General features: G+C 27.6%; 1 protein-coding gene across 6 annotated transcripts in view; it reads left to right on the plus strand.

Moving 5' to 3' along the window:
* LOC107444558 (uncharacterized) overlaps window positions 1-20,446 on the plus strand; it is a 92,553-nt gene that overhangs the window by 44,443 nt on the left and 27,664 nt on the right. For 2 of the 6 annotated variants that reach the window (XM_071179728.2, XM_016058722.4), the window contains exons 3-6: window positions 9,810-9,920; window positions 10,739-10,904; window positions 14,974-15,171; window positions 17,122-17,336. In XM_071179728.2, the coding sequence (XP_071035829.1) occupies window positions 9,810-9,920; window positions 10,739-10,904; window positions 14,974-15,171; window positions 17,122-17,336 (690 nt within the window). Of the gene's footprint in view, window positions 1-4,774; window positions 5,174-9,809; window positions 9,921-10,738; window positions 10,905-14,973; window positions 15,172-17,121; window positions 17,337-20,446 lie in introns of those variants that run through there. The other 4 variants (XM_016058721.5, XM_016058723.5, XM_071179729.2 and 1 more) reach the window with 4 other exon arrangements.

Here is a 20,446-nt window from a genome sequence, read left to right on the forward strand (position 1 = left end):
CATTTTTTGTGTAAAAATGATATTTATGTACTTTTGGGATAATTTTTTTAAAAAACAATAATATTTATTTCTAAATAAATAAAAAAAAAAAGAAATCAATGCACCGTTACCGTTTATAGCCGGAAAAAGTATCAAAAGATTAATATAAAAAGTTTTACAAATTTAAATAAAAAAAGATGTATGAATACAATAACTAATTATGCGTATCCTGAAGTTTGATAAAATTCATAAAATGGATTGCGATTCTAGATAAAAAAATAAATCATCTAACTCATTAGGAGCGTTAACTTACATAATCATTATTATTAAAAAAAGGCAATTTTTACCCATTAATAGGATTTTTTCTTTTGCTTAAAGCTGTTATCCAGCAAAAAATGTTATGCATTTAAATGTTCATTTGGAAACATATTAAAATTTGCTTCAAATTTGGTATAATTTATTTGGTATTAACTCCAAAAAATACATAGCGCTAAAAAGTGCCGTTTTTAATTATTTTATTCAGAAATATTTTTTAAAATTGAAAAGTAAAAAACGATACTATTACAGCTCACTATTAATGGTGTCTTCAGTTCAAGATATAATGTTCTTTATATTTATTACATTTGATTCACTTATCCTTTGACTTATTTATTGTTGTACTACAGAAATCGATAAAGATAAACCAAAATATTTCACAGCTAGTAACGAAATATTTCTTTTAGAATAGATGAAGGCAAACTTTTCCTATGCTTTAAAATTAGGAAGCATTGCGTCGGCCTTAATCTTTTCTATTGATATTGTTCCTGTTATATGTTATCATTCTGTTTGCTTGTTTTTTCGTTTCTTTAAAAGGTTACATTTAATGTGTTGTTTGTGAGTATCAGAGCTATAACAACAGTATGATAAGTTTATAAAACATTTTCCCCTTTAAAATATTTCTCAATTTTTTTTTCATACCTAACTTTAATAGTTAGAATTAAAGTTTTAAAATTCTTCTGTTGACATGAAGTTTGAAATTTTTGTTATTATATTTGACACTTCCTAAGTATTTGAAATGTTTCGAATTGTTATGGTATACATTCGTTTCAAAAAACAGAAGTATAATTCATATAATTTTTAAACCCTATTCCTTTATTATTTTTCGTAAAATTGGTTTTGAGGGTATACTTGATCTATGAAAATATGCTGGAAATGTGACAATCGGAAAAAAAGAGGGGAAGAGAAATATTCAGATTCAAAGAGAAAGGTAGCAAGAACACTCCCTGAAACGCATAAATCACATATCACAATAGTCAACCTTTCCAAAGCCATCTTTACGACAACTCGCGTGTTGGTTGCCCTAGAATTGGCGAAAAAGCTTCCTTTTTAAAATATTTTATGTGTAACGTAGAATTTTAATTTGTAACAAATCTAAAAAATAAAATGTTAAAACTTTCTTATTTTATTTTTTTAATAAGTAAGTAGCTTTCTATTTTCAAATTTAACACTTCAGTTTCTCTCAAACTCTTTTAAAAATTTTAAAAAAAATATGTATTCTAATTTTTTTTTTTTAATTATTGATAAATGTATAAAAGTGCTCTAGTCTTGAGTATAAATTTTATTTTAATATTTTTTCTTTATATATTATATCTAAAATTATAAGTTTTTTTAAATTGATCACTTGACTTTCACAAAAATCAGCTATAAGCATTTAATGCGAAAATTTTTAAAGCTGTATTAAAAAGGCAATTACTAAATTATAAGACTAAAAAAAAGTTACAAAAATTCATTGTTTTAATGTACTTTGTAAACACTCTTTTCAACTTTAGAAATCAGAGTTCATTTTTGACTACAATCCCTGAGCTATTTATTTCAAGACATAAAAGGAATTCTAAAGAAAAAAATATATATTTTGTGTTACTTTTAAATATGAATTTAAAAATTAAATCAATCTTAATACCGTTTCTTAAAACAACGAAAAATATTTTATACTAGTATTTCAATTTTTAATTTTAACCTGAACGAACTTGTTAAAAATTTAAACCATGTTTGAAACTTCAAGCAACGAGTCAAAAGTTTTTCTTTTCAGAAAATGTAATAACAAAAACCTATGCTCATACCCATGAAATCCATGATTCATCGGTTTATTAAAGTAATTGCCTCCAGGAAATATACATAGTTTTTAATTAGTTGGGTATAATATTAGCACAAGTTCAAATTTGATTTACACTGGATAAGTATTAAAACGTAATATTGTAATTTTAATCCTACAATCTTACAATACAATATTTCAAGCGCACTTTAAACCTCAAATAGCAAGATAAAACTTCTTCTTTTAACAAAATTTGATGTTTTTTATAAATTTGTATTAGTAACCCTTAGAGAATGATAACATTAATGATTTGAACTGGTCTTATGATCAAAAATTTATGCTTATAGCTTTATGGTTCATCAATGAAATAAATGAAGAAGAAAAGTGTCTCCAGAAAATATAAATAGTTTTTTTGACTAGTTGGGTGTAAAATTGGCGCAAAGTCAAATCCTCTATTGTAAATCAGATTGTAACCCTGCTTGAGTGTTCAAACGGCGATAAATGACTTGAGAATTTAGTTGAAGCTATCAAAAACATGAAAGCTTTCAAAAAGGACTAACACACAAAAGCCCACCACTCGACTCCCTTTCATTATGTATCAGGGGAAGTTAACAACAAAAGAGTGAGCTCTTTAAAACTCTTTCTAGTAGAGGTTATACATCGAAAGAGAGGTGAGATTTCGATTTACAAAAGGGAATGTAAAATTTTGTTGACTGCCAAGGGGAACAAAACCGTCTGTTGTACGTCCTTACCATACACTTGATGGACAAACTTTATTCAGTTATGAAATGATGCGTTGAAGTGGCTTATCATTGACGCTTCTTTTATTGAGGAAAAAATCCAAATAAATGACTTGATATGTTCATGTTTCATATTTACTTCGTTTACATTTTAAAAAGTCATCATCAATAAGAAAATACATTCTAACTATAGCCTCAATTGCAGATTTAAGAGGAAGAAAATCTCAAGTGACATTCTTAAAAAAGTGATAAGTTTAGAGTTTAACTTTTGACGCAGATTGGACACCCGTGACCCTTATATACACAAATATATATATATATATATATATATATATATATATATATATATATATATATATATATATATATATATATATATATATATATATATATATATATATATATATATATATATATATATATATATATTTTTTTTTTTTTTTTTTATCTGACGCTCTAACAACTAGCAAAAACATACTTCGCTATTTTTTAAGTATAAAAGAAGTCTTATAGTTACTGAAATAAATCTATTAGATTATCGGAATTACATTTTGTACTAAAATATAAAATCCAAAAATAGTAGTTTGAATTTTTTTTTTTTTTCATTCTTATGCAGAAATTTATCACTAACTGATTTTGTAAATTAAAGAAATTTAAATGATGAATAACTGTCTCTATTTGATCTAAATAACTGCAAATAAGAGCGAATTTGAAAAATTAGTGAATGGAGAAGATCCGTGTTTGGAAGATATTTCCTTTAACCCGGAAAAAGACACCGGTGTTACTGCTGTATTTCATAACCGTAAATTATTAAAATCATGAATATAATATTTTCCCCTTGTTTTGACCTAAATTAATTCAAAATAAGGAGAAAAAGTATGAAAAATAGTTTAATAAAAATTCCGCGTTAAAGAAATAAAGGTATAATATGTTAAAAATTTACTTTTGCTTCATGCATATAACTAATTATATCATTGTCAAATTATAATTAAGAAGGTAAATAACTTTCTGATATTCAAGTTTTATGTTTTTATGATTCTAAATTCATTACGTTATAACTTAAAATTCTTCGCTCCATTGCTAACGAGTTTATTAAATCACGTTTTGATTTCAATCGCTCTAGTGAATAAATGATTTGTTCATATGCTTCAATAAAGAGTGTTAACATTAACAATTACAGTTATAAATACAATATAAACATTATTTTAGAAACAAAAACATTGGAGTTAGATGAAATGTTTTTTCATTAAAATGCTCTTTCTTCTTGTTATTTTATGGCGCCACAGCCAACTTGAACAATGTTATTCCAAACCCTTTTGTTCTTAGCCTGAAATCTTCAGATTGAAATTTTCCTAGTGGTTAAATCTTTTATGACGTCATCTAACTAACTCTTTTTTGAGTATTCCTCCTGGTTATGAGTTGAAAGGTTTCAAATTGAGATTTTTTCTTAAAGCATTAGTTTCATTCATTCCTTTTATATGGCATAACATTGCAAATATTTTGATTTTATGAATCAAATAATGTTTCTTTTTTTCTTTTTCTTTTTTTTTTTTTTAACTAAACGGCTAAATTCACTGTCGCTTACAATCGTCCACTGTGAATGGCTTAATTGAATCGGTATCAAAATTCTTCTTAAAACTTTTCTTCCAAATATTATCAAGTTATTTTCATCATTACACGTAAAAGTCCAAATTTCGCTACCATAATTAATATGGTCCTAATAACTGTTTTATAAATTTTCAATTTAAGCCTGTTCTGGAATAAATATTAGCATAAATAGTGTTCTTTACAATATAATTACCATAAAAATATATATAAAATGTTTTGTTGTTTTTTCCATCTTGTAAAAAATTTAATTACATATCTAATATTTTAAGTGTTTTTTATCGAATCTATTTCTTTTTTTGTATCTGAGTCCATCTACTATATGATTGGATTTTAACAAATGCCAAAAAGCAATGGGAGAGAAAGAGCTATTGAAAAAGGGAATCACATGACGGGGGTAGGTAGCTGCCAACTCCTCCCTATCTTTTCACCCCAGAATATCGCTAACGAAATTTATAGACTCAGTTGTAAACCCCGCAACGCAGAAAGATGTGCACTTCGCGAATTCAACGGGATTTATGCCTCACCTTTAAATGTAATGCTGCGAAAATGTGAAATGTTGGAGCGTGTTATGATAGAATGTTGCTCATTAAAGGATTGTGTAAATCGCAACGTTAAGGAAAATATTTTGAAATTGCCAAGTTATTCTTTCGGGATTACATGATGCCGAATTTTAGAAATTATATGGATATAAACTATCGGTCCGTTATAGGACCGATGGATTTAAGAACTTCGTTTCGTCAAAACACATCTATGATGGACTGTTACTCGTGTAAAAGTAAGTTATTGAAATTGTTTTATGTGACTCCGGGCAAATAATTATTGATCCTATTTAAACAAAATTTTGTTTAAATTGCGAATAATTTTATGAATGTTTCACATATTTTATTTAAACTTTTTTGAGGACAATATATTAATTGGTATATGCGTACTACTAAACTAATAAAAGTAAAATGAAAATATTTTTTATAGTAAAATAAAATACCCAAGTACTCAAAATTTAAAACTAATGTTATTTCCTATTCTTGGTATAACATCTCACAGTGGGAGAAAATTATATTTGATTTTTTTTTTTTTTTAAATATGAAATTCGCTTTTAGTTGCATTTTATCCATTAACTATGGAAGTTTTAATTAATGCTACTAAATCGTTTTTAATTATGTATTCAGTTAGTATGGTATTTTAGAAGTCATTGAAAATTATAAATGTTAGTTAAATTGCAACCTATTTTGTAAAGAACGCCTTGCTGTTAGTAAATTTAAATAAAGAAGTTAATTTAAATAAAGAAGCTTTAATATTAAAAAATTTTTTTTTAAAAAGAGTATATTAAGAATTGAAGTTCGAAAACTGAAGCTAAGTCAATGGGCCTCTGAGTAAAAGTCCAAACGTAAGTAAACTACAGTTATATTCATTTAGTATCATGTTGATAGAAACAATCAAGAGGAGAAAAATTAAAGTACGTGCAATTAAATTTTTCTTTTAAAAATTCTAGCAAAATGTTTAAATACGAGATTATAGATTTATTCTTAAAGAGCTTTTGCAATTTAAAGATCTTTTAAACAGTCATTCTTTTTGTGATAACTAGATTCACTCGGAAATTTAAAATTTTATAGATGCTTAAAGAGAATAATTTAAAACCATTTGCATATCAAAATAAATTTTGAGATCTAATGGTTTTTTCACCAACTTATTTCAAAATCGTATTAAGACAATGTATCCTTTTTTACTAGATTTTATTTATAAATTTTTCTAACTTAGTTTTAGGTAAAATCTAAACACAGTTATAATTTAAATTTAAAAAAAATCTATTTTAGTCTATTGAAAAAAGGGAAGAAAAATTTCTTTCAACGTTATTGAAAACTTGAATGATGTGGTATATCAATAATCCTGAATCTTTTACTGCAACAATCGATAATTTTATACAGTGTTTTTTTAAACATTTATTTTTGGCGAAATTTAAATGATCTGGAATTTTACAATACTAAAGATTCACCTAAAATTAATTAATAAAAAATCATTTCCCTTTTTTATTTAGGTGAGAATTTTAACAATTGAGTTAATTAGGAGTTAATTTATAGAGTTCCTTGATAATTAAAATTAAGAAAATTGAATAAAATGTTTGACACGCTGAACTACTAAATTTATAATAGAGACTGAAGAACTCAATAACTGAAAAATAACTGTATTGCTGAAATTTTATACATTTTAATCTAACGCATGATGATATTAACACTTGAATGATATTTAAATTATCGCATGATTTTCTTTAAAAGTAATCATTTTATTTATATATTTTTTTGGTTAGCCTTGACTTTTTTAAAAATAACACTGGAATTTTTTGCCAAACTCAATGTGCTGTATGCAAAGTAAAATCGGACAACCCTGAATAACTTTTGATCTAATAATCGGATATACGCATTCTAGGACTCAATCTTAGTAATTCAAAGACGTGACCTCAAATATGCTAATTAGTTAGTGAGGACGATATTTTAAGTTACAAAGCTGCGAAAAAAGTCAAATATTTAAAATTTTATTACTCAAGAACTATTCGACCGATTTTGCCCAAATTTTCTATTCTGGTATATAAAATTACATTCTTTAAAATGATGCAAAAATTTTATACCTTATAATTTAAAAAGTTTTGGGGCCATTCTTAAATAATATAATAAATCGTTAGTAAAAGTTCTTTTTTTCGCATGGAATTTTTTTTGTATAAACGAATTTTATAATCGCCCAGATTGCGGCTACCCCATATATTTTGAGAATCAGAAATCCGAGTATATTGAGGAAAAAAAAGGTATGTTTATTCAGAGAAAGTAAATTTGTGTGCCTGATTTCGGAACTTAAAATATCGTCTGCACTATCTAATTAGCATATTTGAGGTCACCCCCTCAAACCATAGAGATTGAGTTTTAGAATCTGAAGATCCGGTTATTAGATCCATAAAAGTTTAGATTTTCCGTAAAATCTAAACTTTTAAAATCATAGTGACACTTAAATTAGATTATTTTTTAATTATTTTCTCCAAGTGATAATAAAAAATATTTTATAAGCCAATACTTGCTTCTAACTAACGGCATAATAAACAAATTTCACTAGAAAAATTTAGTTCAGATTTCGATTATTAATTCGAGTGGAAATTGTCAAGCGCAAAATAAAAAAGTTAATTCGATCCTCACTCTTTTTCCCAGACTTACTTTTTCATTTTCAACAATATTTCATAGAAAGTAAAAAACAAACTATGGGCATGTAAAAGACTTGCACAGAAATATTTCTAACTAAAAATATTAAACTTTGAATTACGTGGTAGCCTATACAGACACGCCTCTTCTTGCTGAGATCCACATTGCACCAGTTATATAAGAATTCGGGGAACATTCTCTTTTTCATTCCTTCCACATTCGTTGATAACAAATAAAATCAGTGAAGCGATGCGAGAATCTTCTGATTGATTCTTGGAAAACTGAATTATGAGGGCGGGAATGAATGTGCTTGTACTTTTTATTTTCTTTTAATTTTTTTTTTAAAGTCATTCTAATATAACACTATAAAAACATTTAATAAGGGTTGAAATAAGTGGCGTTTCAGCTTTGAAATGTTGAATAATACTGTTGTAAAAATTTCTGATTTACTTATGTTATATGTGTATAAAAACAGAAATTCCTCTCATAGTTACAACTTCAAAAATTTTAAATGTCAAAATTGACGTTGAAAGATCAGAATTAAAGCTACCAGAAAGGATGATGTTTGTATCCATAAAAATATATATCAATTACAAGTGGATGACTTGTTAAGAATTGGTTCTTTTTTATTTTTGAATGATAAAAAAGAAGAATTTTTTTTCTTACAACTAACCGTTTGGTTTTGTTCCCCCTCTCATAAATAGTTAGGTTAAGTTTATGTGATAAGAAAAAAAGCTTACGTTCATCTACAAAGATGATTTTTGATGCCAACGTTTGAACACTGCCGCAGTCACTGTTATGTAAAAAAGAATCAACTTTTAAAGTATTTTTAAATACAAATAGCATGTTTTCCCAAAGTTTGAAGCATGATTTTTCTTTTTAAATTGCGAGTAATCCAATTTGACTCTTACAAATTTTATATGAAATGTAAGGGAGATAGTTTTATATTGTAAATAAATTTTATTTCATGTAGTATTTAAATTTTTACCTCTACAATTTCAACAGCAAAGTTTTAAAAAAAATTTTTTATATGATACAATTTATTGAAAACAAACAGTTGCACAAATGGTAAACTATTTACCATTATAATGGTAAACTATTTAGCAATTTCATTACATTCACAACCCTAAACAGTTAAATTAAAGCAAAGTAGAGTTCAAAGTAGAGTTCAGTAGTGTTAAAAATACTACTGAATGATTAAGTCTTTCTATCCCAAAACTCACGAAAACCCGTTTTAGAGTATATGACAATGAAATTATGTGGTTAACGTGATCTTTAAGTAAAAGTGATTGTCATACTTAAAGGTACAGGTGATTAAAATAATGGACTTTCTCCTTTTGAAATCGAATTTTTTTCCTTTTTTTTTTTTCGTGTATGCTTTTTTCGTTACGTAAATTGCTACAAGTGTTCTACTTAAATTTAGATATTTTTCATCACGCTTATTGCCATGAATATTTTAGAGTTTGATTATTAAATTTTCATGATTATTAAATACATTGTTATTTTAATCCAATTATATCTGGAAATAAGTTTTTTTTTAAATTCATCATTCGCAAAGACAAGGAAATACAATGAGTTTGTATCCGAGTAAAACACCAACAATAAAATTCTATAATGGCAATACATTTCCTACTATGCTTAATTTGTAACTTCTGTTATTTGTTTAATATATTAGAATATATTCTGAATATTATGGAATTGAAATCACATATTTTTTTTCTTTTAAAGTGACACTATTAATGCTACTTCAGTTGTAATTTAAGGTTAAACTAATGCACATAAATAGTTTACACAGACTAGAATAACGTTTTTTGAAAGAAAAAAAAATTAAGTACACCTAAGATTTATAGATAAATAAAGGAAAGTGATAAAATGAATCGTAAACAAAAAAAATTTTGAAAACTATTTAAGCAAAATAGCACCACGAAATTAATTACATTTTATAGAATTTTTCACAGCAAAGAAATATTTATATTAAAAAAATATATCGTGTTTTACAAGGAAACAATATTTTTAATTTTTAAAATGGCTATTTCTCATATCGATACATCTTACATTTAAACATTTTTCTATCGTAAAATGAAACAATTTAATAATTTTTTAACACCAGTAATTTGCAATAAAATATTTTCAATTCAAATTAAGAGTAAACATAAAACAATTAAATGTATTAAAAATGAAGTTCTATAAAAATTATTATTACATATGACACTTATTGAGGGTTCATTTCAGATTCAAGCAATATTAATTATTTGACTTCCTTGGATCTGGAATCGAATCCTGGAGTAGAAAATATTCAACCCAAAATGGGAAGGTCGAATTCTTCAGAATCACAATCCTCCAGTAAGTTATATGGATTATTATTTTTATTATTATTATTTCCTCTGGTGACGGACCTTTTACTTACTTGTTGTTTAGGTATATGGTATTTGGTATTTACTACATGGAAACATTCACTAATAACAATTTTTTCGGGAAACTTAAAATGGATTTACAGTTGTTTTAATCAATCTCTTTTGCATTGCACTTCTTTATTTTTTTTTAAACCTCAACTAAAAATAGCTGTTAAAAACTATGATGTTTAAAGAACATAATAACTTAAGAGCAAATAATAACTTTTAAGCTATTTACACTAAAATAGAACAAATTTTTTATATCTTAAAGTTTTCATAATTTTTTTTTAAACACATTGTTCGCAAATATTTTTTTTATATTATGCTTTCAATACATATATTACTATTCATATTGCTCTTAGCATATTGTTCATGTAGTTTGCATATGTTATTGCATATGTTACTTCTTTCATTGACTGTTAGCGAGTTTAACTTATATATAATTTAATGTAAAAAAAAGTTTGAAAAATACAAAATGTTTTTATACTACTGATTAACAATTTTTCATAACACTTTCACCCTAAATTTCTAACATTTATTTTTATTTTTTTTAAAAAAGACAGCCCTTTTGGATTTTTTTTAAACAATATTTTCTAATTTCCGCACTACAATCTGGCAATTTTGCTTCTAATGCTCTCAATTTAATGAGTATGATTTTTATTTCCTTTTCCTTCAGAAATACAAATTACCTCTCATCACACAAGTCGTCTTGTTCCTGAAAGTTTTATGTTATTGACTGTTTTCTTTTCTTTCTTTCTTTCGTTTTAGGTCATGGGGGTGTTAATCAATTAGGTGGAGTATTTGTAAATGGCCGACCATTACCAGACATGGTAAGACAAAGGATAGTTGAATTAGCTCATCAAGGTGTTAGACCATGTGATATCAGTCGACAACTTAGGGTCTCGCACGGTTGTGTCTCCAAAATACTTGGCAGGTAAATTTCAAGAACTCTCACTACTCATTTCATAAGACTGATTAAATAAAAATTTAAATAAAAAATTCCTCTCGTGACATTATTTATTGTAAATCAGTTAAAACATTTAAGAAATGAGCAACAAAATGGGTAAATTATGTGAAATAATTAGTAGAATAGGTTCATAAGAAACTAAAATATTCCATAAATTATAAGCTTATTTTAGCCAGATTTAAGAGAAATATGGAACAAATCAGGCATTGTTTAAAAATATACCCTTAACATGCTATGCAACATAATGCTTTGGGGAATCGCATAAAAATACTTGTATACATTGAAGTAAAATATTAAAATGAAAGTTGAAAAATAATCTAATTCAGCATTTTATTAACTTAGTTTAAAAAAATTATTACAAACATAACTTTTTAATTTTAAGCACAATTCGTTTAGGCATATTCACATGCATTAGCTGTAATATACGATGAAAACATCTAGAATTAGCAGAGATATTTAATGAAAAAAGTTTTCTTAATAAAAATGTTCAGAACTGCTTGTAAAATGAAGGAGAAGTGTTAGGGGTGAAATGATGAAAGGAGTTTTTTTTTAAAGTGAGAGCTCATCCATCAAAAGAAAAGCCTGACACCAAACAACAGGTGAGGAAGCAGAAAACGAAATGCGGAACTAATGAGACAGATCTAGTGCTCTAGGCAGAGATGAAGGAAGCAATACTTCTAATTCCTTTTTTCCTTCTTTTTTTTTCATTCAATTGAAATGTTAAAAATTTGAAAACAAATTTCTGATCTAATTGTAATTATAATTAGATCTGATGAATAGAAAGATGCTTGCTACTAAATTGGTCTTGCTAAAAACTTCTTTAGCACAAATATCAGATCAAATAGTCACTATTTTAATAATTGAATGAATATGCGACGTGGGATATGAGTAATGCTTACGTGATATACATAATCAAAAATCCCTTCATCTTCAAAAATCACATGTAAATTACAAAAATAGTCAAATTCGGAATAATGGGCTGGGATAGCCTGGTTGGTAGGACACTGGGCCCATGTCCAAGTGGGATCGATCCTCGCCGGCCGAAGACTCCCCGTGTAGTAAATGCTGACGTTAAATCTGTCGAGTCTCAAAGTCCTCCATGTTCCCATAACAAATCATACCTCCGGGGGTACTGATCCAGGAGTTTCCTTGTCTTCTGGATTGGTTCAAAATTACAAATCTACGGAGTTGAACATCAGTAGTCGTAAACCCAAAACATTGGGTCGACTGTTCAACAACGGTTATAAAATATAAAATAAAAATCCCCCCATTGTTTTATAAAATAAAACAATGGTGGGGAAGGGGACCACAAATATATATTACGGAAACATAAAGGGTTGAAGATTTACTTAATTTTGCTTGCAAAGAAAGAGACGTTCGAAATCGTCAAAAACAGGCTCACTCCGTAACTTCGATAATCTAATCTAACTTTAACATATGAAGACAAAGGAGGAAAAATAACTATTTTGAAGATTACTAAGTTTTGGCAAATCTAAAATGTGAAAAATTAACTCTTTATGAGAGTTATTACACAGTGAAAATGAGCGATACTATGGAAAAACCCTTTCTGTACGCCCGTAAGGTTTTTCACGGACCAGCTTTCATGGATATATACCATTCTTCCCTTTCCATGTTCATAGATAATTTCTGAAAAATTTCTGCGTTTTGATTCTTGTGAGACGTTCGAAATCGTACGAAACGGTAGCAAATAAAGTTTTTTGCCATATTTCATAGAGTATTATGCCATTTCAAAGAAAATCACAGCACAAGTGATGGAAAATGCTTGTGAAAAAAGCGAATATTACCACGTTTCAGAATGCTGTAAAAATCAAAACATTTCTGAGATACCATCAAACCTGCAAAAAATATTTTTGCTTTTGATTGCGCTTCTTAAATCAATTGATTTTATGCAGAATAAGAAGAAAAAATATATTGAAAATATCACTCTATTATAATAGTTATCTTTTGATCGTAGAAATGTTTGTAAAATGCTGCAGCCCACTATTATCTAACTAAATTATTTTTTACTCAAGGTAAATTTAATTTTTCTAACAAACAGATGGTTTTATCATCAAATTTGCTTTTCATTTTCTGTAATTCGTATACGAGAAGAGTACCTTATTTTAAACGCAAATAGGCTAGTTTTTTTTTTTTTTTTTTTTTTTTTTTTAATTTTATTTTCTGTTTAGTCCTATTTCTTGATATTCCATTTGAAATCCATGTTGGTAATTCGTCTGACGTGAGAGAAGGGAAAAAAGCGTAGCGAATCTAAAAAACAGTCGCGGAACTTGTCGCTACAGACGACTGCAAATAAAACTGTAGGGAAGACAAATTGGCTTAGATGCTTCTTTCACCAGAAGTTTACTCCAAGATTTGAAAATAAAAAAATAAGAAATCTTTGAAACTTACCGCGACTTCACGTAAGAGGAAACATAATATTCCTTTGATTTCAAACACTAACTTAATTTTTCTGTCTGGCATCTTCGACTGTAATTAAAATAGAATATACTTGCAGGCAGTGTGTCAAACGAAAACATACTCTTCCACTTCCAAGTAACTGCAAAATGGATGTCGTAGTTTTTTTTAGTATAAACTATATTAACTAATTAATCAAATTAAATAAAAACTCGAAGCATTTATTTCTCTATATATTTTATTCAGCAAAATGTATAAATGTATTATTCCTAAAACTACTACCCATAGCAAAAGATTTTTTTAAAAAAACTGCCATGTAAATTTCATTAGTCTGTAATCAGTATATAGTGCATGACTTATACAAATAAAATGGAAATCATTAGTAAAATAGCAATAAATTAATGAATAAAAAAAACTGATTGTTTTTTATTCATTATAGATGTATACCCTACGAGGTGTATACCCTACCAAAAACTTGTTGCAACTAAGTTATACTATCACTATAAATGAGTAATGTATGAGCAGTATTTGTCCAGAATTTAAAAACACTAATTTATACTCAACTATATCTAATTAAAAACTAAAAAATAACTTTAATTTTTAAATACTTTTAATTTAAGATTTGTTCAAGATTTTCAATACAATAATACAATAATAATTTTCAATTGGTTTCCTAGGATTTGTCATGCATTTTTCATTTTAAAGTTGATTTTTTTTTTCAGTTTCTTATGCTATTTTTTTAGATTTAGCTTTTTCTTTTTTTTTAAATAAAGGACTCTAGACTTATAGTTTTTATGGAAACTGGATAAAAAATTCCATACTTTCTCGTAAAAAGTAAATTTCGATGTCAATTTTAAAAGGCAAAATACAAACTTCGCACAAACGATTCGCTTAAAAATACTCAGAAAGTAAAATTATATATTATTATGGGTCCGCTATAACAAATAGTCCGATCTCCTGAGTAAACTATTAGAAAATTGTTTTCCAGATTGCGGCAACCCCCCCCCCCTATTTTTTGGATCAGAAATCCAAATCCGTCGAAAAAAAGCATATTCATTTAGAAAAAGTACGTTTTTGTGTATGACTTCATAGCTTAAAACATCGTCGGCACTAATTAAGTAGCAAATTTGAAGTCATCTATTTAGACTATTAAGATTGAGTCCTAGGACGTGAACATCCGATCAATAGATCAAAAGTTATTCAGAGTGATCTGTTTCTTTATCTTCTTTTTTTACGCACTGTACATTATACATGCATACAGTGCATAAAGTTTTGCATGATATTATCAATTAATGAAAAACCGAAGGTACATATCAATTAATATAAATAATAATAATAATTATAATAATAATTATAATAATTGTAGATTCATTTTTTTAAATATATAAATGAAAATGGAATTGTACAGTTTATGCTTCTAGATTATTACACTGTATATTCTACTACTAGCTCTCACTTTTCATTTTTTCTTTTATTAATTTCTATTTAACCAAGTACTTACTTTACTAGAGAATGTTATTTAATTTAAATATTATAAATTACTTTGAAAAATCATGTAAGACTTTTAAATTACAATACATCTTTCGTTTTATTAAGTTAATTCATGAAAATTTTCTTCAAGGTACTATGAAACTGGTTCAATAAAACCAGGTGTGATAGGTGGTAGTAAGCCAAAGGTTGCTACTCCCAAAGTCGTAGATGCTATTGCCAATTATAAAAAGCAAAATCCTACAATGTTTGCGTGGGAAATCAGGGACAGACTCCTGGCCGATGGGATATGCGATCAAGATAATATTCCCTCAGTCAGTTCCATTAACAGGTAAGTTTTCATTTTGTTCTCACTTTCCTTTTGTAATTAACGACCTTGCTTGTAGAAGCCCTGGCTTGTATCCAGAAAAAAAAAACTGAGACGAATTACTTCTAGCATTCAATGTATTTTTTTTTTCTTTCTTTTTTTTTAATGCGAAATGATGTAATTTAGTCTATCTTCAGCTTGCTCATTTAAATTTTTTTTTTTCAAAAGAATAAATTACAAAATCTATACCTACTTTTTGACGCTAAATTTAATTTAGCGTGTCTTTACAAACTAGCTTATTAGACTAAATTGTTTTTACTTTTTACAAAAATTATGAAAATTTTATTGGGAAAAAAAATTATGTATAAAATATTTACTCAAGCGACATTACCATATTTTTAACATTCAGTGAACAAAAAAAAGAAACAAAAAAAAGCAAAAAAAATTTAAATCGTAAGTTTGTGATCAAAGATTCTACTACCATCTTCAAAAGCGTTAAAGTGAATTTTTTTTTCTACAAAATATTTTTTTTATAGTGTATTCAAGTTTAATAATGTTATACTTCCACGTTTGCTGTTGCAATCACTGTAAAAAGAAAGGATCTCTCAAAAGTGAGCAAAAAAGTGTCAAAATGGTTCCAAAACAAGTACATTCGAATTTGAAAACCACATGTAGTGAAAACTAAAACAGCATGTACTCATTTTTGAGCAAACTGCATAATCTCAAGAGTGATGTGAAGGCAGAAATATGTGAGAGAAATGTTCATTGGCTAACAGCGGGATTCGAATCAAAAGCCTCCGAGTTTGGAGTATGATGCTTGAATCATCATAGCTGTACACCTCAATCTAGGGAAAGTTAGGAAGCTTTAACTGTGTCACCGCAGTGATACATCCATCATGACATGCATTTCATTAGCTTTCAAGTCTTTAAGATAATAAAGCAAAAAATGAAATTAAAATTACCGATCTTCAGACTAAGCTATTGACATCATATTTTACTAAATTGCAATCCTTAGTATCATCGAAATTAGAAATTAATATGTCATAATGTGCCATTGCAGTGAGCACAATATAAAGCTTCTTAACTCTTCTTTGACTGCAATGTACAACTGCGGTGGTTAGAGGTCCTTGGTTCTAATCTTGCTGTCAGCCAACAAACATCTCTCTCACATTCTCCTTCCACATCACTTTTGAGATTATGCATTTTGCTCAAAATGAGTGCAGCATGCTGTTTCAATTTCGATTACATAGAGTTTTCGAATTCGAGTATATTTGTTCCTGAGAACTTTTGACAAATTTTTGCCTAATTTAGAGAAACCTTTTTTTACATTGTTTGTACGTTATTATGGTTCAAGGCGTTTCAATAACATAAGATAAATTTTAATAGTTTAAGCTAACTTCTGATATTTTTTTTAAAAAGGATTAAGACAAATCTCATAATTTATATGATATACATATACATGTATAAAATTTTTAAAAAATGCTTCGAAGCTTTACAGTAAAGGCTGTATTTTACTAGCCTATAGCTTTAACACTTATAAATTCAAACACAAAATATATTAAGGTAAACTATGTGTACCTACATTATAAGTTTAAAACATGCAAAGTGTCAAGGGTACTAGGAGCGCTAAAATGGGAGAAAAAAAGACTACTAAGAGACCTACTTTCGAAAAGTATTAGAAGATTTTTTTTTAACAAAAAGTGTTTTTGTCAGTTTTGAAAGTAAAAATACGGAAGTAAAATTCTTTCTTAAATATCTTCACTAAATTTGGAAAAATAAAAATTAATTTCTTAAGAAAAAGAAATATATATACAACTTTTTTACATGCTTCTTGTTAATGTGATAATTAAAAAAATACCGATGTATCGGTTTTCATTCAGCTATTATTATAGAAATTCAGTGATTATTACTATTGCACTGTTTATGCTTGTTGCTTAATTCATAAATAAAACTAAGCTTTATTTCTGTCAATAGGATTGTTCGCAACAAAGCTGCCGAAAAAGCGAAACACGTTGTGACATCCAGTTCTAATAGTCCAAGTCCACAAATGACATCAACAGTCATCGTGAACTCTCACCCAGACCAAAGGCCGTCCTATTCTATTAATGGTATTCTCGGTATTCCTAATCCTCTGGAGGAAAACAATAGCAATAAAAGGAAAAGAGATGACCAAGACAGCAATGATCCATGTGAGTACTTTACTGAATGGCTATTTCGTAATGATTAGCACAAATGATCCGTGATAAAATTGCTTAAATGCAATAGAGAACATCAATTTAATCATTCACAAAGAAACTGTCAAGTAAAAAATCGTGATCGTAACGCAAGTAAAAGGAAATAATTTTTATTTGATATTGGCTTTGATTTACTCTAAATAGAAATTACAATAATATTCTAAGCTATTTATTTATATAGTTTTTAAATAATATTATTTATAATGAGCTATGAACTTACAGAGTTTATTGCATTTAAATGAAATTATGTATCTATGTTTGTGGCAATTTATAAAATATTATTTCTAAGAAAAAGGAAAAATATTAACTCTCTTAGTTTGAAAGTCGTTTGCATCGTTTGCTTTTAATAGGATTAAAAAAAATGGCGAATTATTATTGCTTCTTCTTCTGTTTCTAAATTAAACGTTATGGATTTTTTCTCAGTTAGAGTTTAAGTAAATTATTCCTATGCATTAAATCAATTATTATAGATATTTTACATTATCCCAATTTTACATTAGTTCAAATTCCAAATAATGTCATAGCAAATCTACTTATTCTAAGTTTAAATTACACAAAACTTTTACTGATCAATTTTTATGGTAGGAAAAAGGATTTTAAATAAAAACTACGAAACCTTGTGCATTAGCAATGTTAAAATAATCTATCTTAAGTGCTTCATTATTACTTACCTAAAAGAAAAGGAGGAATATTCTTTAGAAAAAGAATTTTAAAAGTAAAACTCAAAAAAAGTCTGGTAAAACAATTTGTTTTCCAATGACCAAAAAACAGCAACTTGACTTCTTCCAGTTCATTACAATCAAATTATTAAGTGTAATTTTACTGAAAAATTTAATTTGGAAGTGATTTTCCGCTTTTTATAAGACATAATTTAATGTAATTAATGATGAATTTCAAAAAATTGTTCTAAAATTTATCTAGTTAAGACAGTTGCCAAAAATATAAACGAAAAAACTTCTATAAAAATATCGTTTGAAATGTAGCTATTTTTTAACAATTACTCTAATTTTATTCTTCAAAAAGAACGTTATTTTCATAAATAAAATTAACTGTTTAAACAAATAAATTTTGAAATATCCCAAATATATACAAAAGGCTTAAGGAGTTTATTTATTTTATGCGTGTTAGAAAACCAAGATAAATAAATAAATAATGTCTGTCACAAGCTGTCTTACTTTTAAAATATGTTAATAAAAAGAGGAAGGAAAAAAAACTAGCACTTACTTTCACATTTTTTCGAAACGTTAATGTATTTTTTTTAAATGATCTGACTGACAAATAATTTATAACTTTAAAAAATCGTTTGCATTCTTACCCACATTTTGGTTGCTAGAAATTTTGACAAATTCGTTGAATTAATAACAGGAATGCTTAGAAATGTTTGTTGTAATCCAGTAAATAGGCGAATCGATAAAAAGAATAAATAGTTTCAAGAGTTAAATTTGATAAGTGCTATATGTTTTAAATTACTATTTTCTTTTTAATTAATGAAGAAAAAAACTACAAAAATATAAAATAAAAAAATGAACTCAAAAGGAATCGCATCGAAAAAGTATAACAACAAAAATAACACAAACAGGCATGTATACACATAAAATGAGTGGAAATGCAGAGAAGTAAAAGGATTACTAGCCGACTATCTCGAGAACTCCTCTAGCCACCTCTAGCCGTGCTGGCGATTACTGTGGTTCCTAAAATAAGCTACTTCATTTCGAATAGGGGTCTGGGGTTAGCCGTTTCCTTAGGTTGGGAGATTCATGTCATATTTTTTCAATTCTCTCCCATTATAAATGATTTTACTTTTGTTTCCATAAAAGCACGATAACCTCAGATTTTCAGTTGCAATTCCTCGAGAGATAACTGGACACTAGTCCCTTTTCAGTTAATCCGTAATCCAAAGAATTTTAACTTCTGCAAAAAAATATAGCTTTTGCAAAAGCATTGATAACATCGTTGTAATAATCTATCTAGAATATATCATTAAATTGGTCTCCGTTTTGAAGAAACTAATTCATATTAAAATATATTTAACGTAATTTAGACAAATGAATACTTCTTTTAGCATAAAAAAAAGTAAATAAATAAAATCACTTATGGAATATTAGTTACAGCATTTTTTTTAAAAATTTATTTGTCAAGTTTGTTTGTCAAGTTATTATTTTAATTTTTGAAGAGCCCTTTTTTGATTGACGTGTCTGAACGTTTGTAGTGTAAGGAAAAATGTTCCACCCGATTGGATGCTATTGTAAACCACTATCCCCCATGTCCTCTTATAATAACCTTTCTGGATCTGTCCTTTTAATTGAAAAGAGTACGCAGAGCAACCGTTTTATTGGCCAGTGACAGCCCCAACTGAGATCGCGCTCGCCAATCAATTATGAAAGCCATGAATACCAACTTTTTCAGATCACTTTTATAAACTACCATCTCCCCCTCCCTTCTTTTATATGTTATGATAAAGTTCCCCATCTATTCATTCACTTCCTTTTATCAAGTTACCCTCCCCTTGAACCACCTAACAGATGAGGTTTATACCCAGTGAAGCCGTGCAGTTAATGAAAAAAAGAATATTCTGGTGGTGATGTTAAGCATATGGAATTACTATATCTGGGATTGTAATGCACGCTTGTAGTTTAATCCCAAACAGTGGCATGCTCAATATTTTTTTTTCTCTCGTTTTAACAGTTGACAGTTATTTGTAGTGAAAGAAGCTAGTTAGTGAAAAACGGAAATAATCATGTGGTAATGTTAAGCATGTGGAATTACCATATCGACAATTGTAATGTGTATGTAGTTTAATCTCAGGTTGTGGCTTACCCAAAATATGCTGTTTTCATAACTGATGCGAGCTGGCAATAGTTACTCATGGCGTTAGGTCCCGTTTAGCTTATCTTTAACCAGCGCCCACTATTTTTATTCTGAAAATGGCGAAAAACGCCAATATGGAGAAAAGCCACTGTTTTGAGAAAATGAAAAGAGCTTGTGGTCTAATTTTTTAATATTTAGAAACTTACTCCAATGTTGTATTTTCTGGGTTCATAAAAATTTGCAAGAAAGGGGAATAA

Source organism: Parasteatoda tepidariorum, chromosome 1 (genome assembly GCF_982258835.1).
Source record: "Parasteatoda tepidariorum strain Cologne lab strain chromosome 1, Ptep-v5.0, whole genome shotgun sequence".
Taxonomy (NCBI): domain Eukaryota; kingdom Metazoa; phylum Arthropoda; class Arachnida; order Araneae; family Theridiidae; genus Parasteatoda; species Parasteatoda tepidariorum.